The sequence below is a fragment of the Apaloderma vittatum genome, unplaced genomic scaffold (assembly GCF_000703405.1).
Source record: "Apaloderma vittatum isolate BGI_N311 unplaced genomic scaffold, ASM70340v1 scaffold36774, whole genome shotgun sequence".
In the NCBI taxonomy this organism is placed as follows: domain Eukaryota; kingdom Metazoa; phylum Chordata; class Aves; order Trogoniformes; family Trogonidae; genus Apaloderma; species Apaloderma vittatum.
Window position 1 is genome coordinate 19,113 of NW_009711602.1, and position 2,473 is coordinate 21,585.

The window sequence follows — 2,473 nt, forward strand, 5'->3', positions numbered from 1 at the left end:
GGGGGGGGGAGACCAGGGCCAAATAGGCACTAATGCTTAGAAATACAGTTTCCAATTAGGATTACTCTCCTCTCCCAAGCACAACACCCCAACCACCACCAAAAAAAATAGAAAATTATCACAGGAGCTGACCTCAAAGGAAAAGCTGTTTCAAGTCAGCAAGACTGAAAAAGACATGAGGAAAATGGACATGGCACATATGAAAGGGACAGTAACAATGACAGGTCCCTTCCAACCACTCTCCCCACAAACACTGGCCCTCAATATGCAGGTTTGAATGTATAAATAAAAATTTGAAAACTGAGGTTCTGTTTGTACCCTGACTCTCTCGTGGTATCACCCACACCTCTCTCTGGATGAGGCTCAGGTAGGGTAGCTGCTTCTAAAGTAGCTTGAGATGCACACGTGGGAGTAACATCAGAGTTACGTGGGAGTAACATTCCACACAGAGTCTTTAGAATACTCTTATTATACTAAAAAAAGTAAGACACTTAACCAGCAGCCATACTCCCAGACTAAAGCCTAAATAAATTATCTAAGGATATCAAAACTAGATTGGGAAGAAATGAATCGTTCTGAAGGGTGACTATCATGTTGGTGGTGACAACGAGCAGAATTTCTATTTTGAGGCCTGATAGTGAGTTTCCCAGCCATGACCTCAGGTACCTGTCACAGCTGCTCATCTGACTGGAGAGTCCCAAAGCAAGTGGAATTCTGCAGTGCTCCGCTGCCGGCACACACAAGCGACAAGTCTCGGCACAAGCGCCTTTCAATGCGAGGGCTCGCACATCCATCCGAACCTCCCACACAAGCATTATTCTAAGGTAAACGGCAGCTTCAGGAGACAATATTTGCCTCTTCTTCACACCCTTCTCTACCATACTAGATTTTCTAAGGATAAAATAAGGGCCATGGAAAATTCTAAACACAGAAAAAGCCAAAAATACTTACCTTCAAATAAATGCTATCTTGGCAGCTTGGAGATAGAGGAGAACTTCCTTTCTCTCTACACACTGCATCCAACCATCTAAACTCTCCACATACACCGACCAGCAGACCCAGACAAGCTACAGCTGCCCTTGTCCAGATGGCAGCTAAACACTATGAAAGACAGGTTCCAGATTTGTGTAAACAGAGAGAGAGATTACGTTGGACATGCAGGCAAGCAGAATAGCACAGTGGGGAGAAGGCAGGATTCAACATTGAAAAATTCCCGCTTTTAGAGGTTCACCCATCCAGCTGAGCTAGAAACCCTTCTCCACTTTTCCCTTAAGCCTCCAATGTATTTGTGGAGAAGCATCAAGTTTAGTTTCAGTCTTGATTCCACACAGTGAATGATCCAGGGGCTTTTTTGTAATTTCATTCTCCTTTTCACTTCGCTACCTCATCACAACAGCAGGCCTTTCCAAGTTCATCTTTCTGGCACAGGTTGGCCACAACTACATTGAGGATTTAAGACGTTTCCAATGACTTGTCTGGTATCAACATTGGTTTGGTTTGCTAGGAATTGCTCCTTCAGAAGCATTTTAGGATCAGATGTATCACAGCCAAAGCACATTAGTAGCTCACAGTATCTGTTATAATGCAAGACCACAGTTTGAAATGTATTTTTAAGTTGTAGTGCAATCAAAAAACAGACTCTGCTGTACAGCCTCGCAAACAGCTGAACTGGCACAAATGAGTGGAAGCAATTCCTTCCTTCAGCCACTAAACTAAATGTCAGATTGCAGCATTACACATCTGAGTAAATACCTATCATCATAAAAATGCTAATACAGTTTCGACTGCTGAGTCCCCTTCCTAAAGCAAAAAAAAACCAACTGCATAACCTTAAACTTTGCTGTACCTGTTTAATTCCTGCCCAGTTCTATTTACATAGAATTCCTAACCTTTGCTACCCTGAAAAAAAATATTTAAATTTGTATCACTACAGCCTGAAATCAGTATTGATTATGTTAAAAAATAAGAAAAACCCTGTCTCTCTAACTCTAGCTAAACTGGTTGTCACTTGAAATGGATTTTTCTGTTTGTCCCCTCTCAGGCTGCCTTCTTTTGCTCACTGCATCAAACTGTAATCTGAAGATTATGTTAAAAACCCTGTTCACACAGCTTGAAAGAACCCATATTTGGAGGGACAGGAGCACTGCTGTTAGGGTCAGCACACACTCTCCTTGCTTTCAAGCTCTAAAATCAACTCTCCTAGTCTCAAGCTCCAAACACAACAGCACAGGCAGTTCCAGAACACACCTCAGCTGCATCTCAGGGATTTTTGTTGTTCTGGACTTATTTTCTAGAGAAGAGCAGGAAGATTCCAAGTCCAACTAGCATATTGAGGCTTCGTTAAGTAAACACTTTCACCATATGAATTGCCCATAATTTAAATGCTCTTACTACTTTTAACCCCCATCAGCACCTTCCCCTGCTCTGAATACACCAAAGTGAGCTTTCCCTCAGAAAGTGAGCACTGACAGAA

At 42.3% G+C, this 2,473-nt stretch overlaps 1 protein-coding gene across 1 annotated transcript in view; it reads right to left on the minus strand.

The window, feature by feature from the left end:
- The window catches only part of LOC104272637 (activin receptor type-2A-like), a gene marked incomplete at its 3' end in the record, with an annotated part of 14,713 nt that extends 13,832 nt beyond the window's left edge, over positions 1–881 (minus strand). Inside the window, exon 1 of the mRNA XM_009867686.1 lies at positions 689–881. Within this exon, the coding sequence (XP_009865988.1) occupies positions 689–881 (193 nt within the window). The remainder of the gene's footprint in view (positions 1–688) is intronic.
- Between the last annotated feature and the right edge of the window lie 1,592 nt (positions 882–2,473).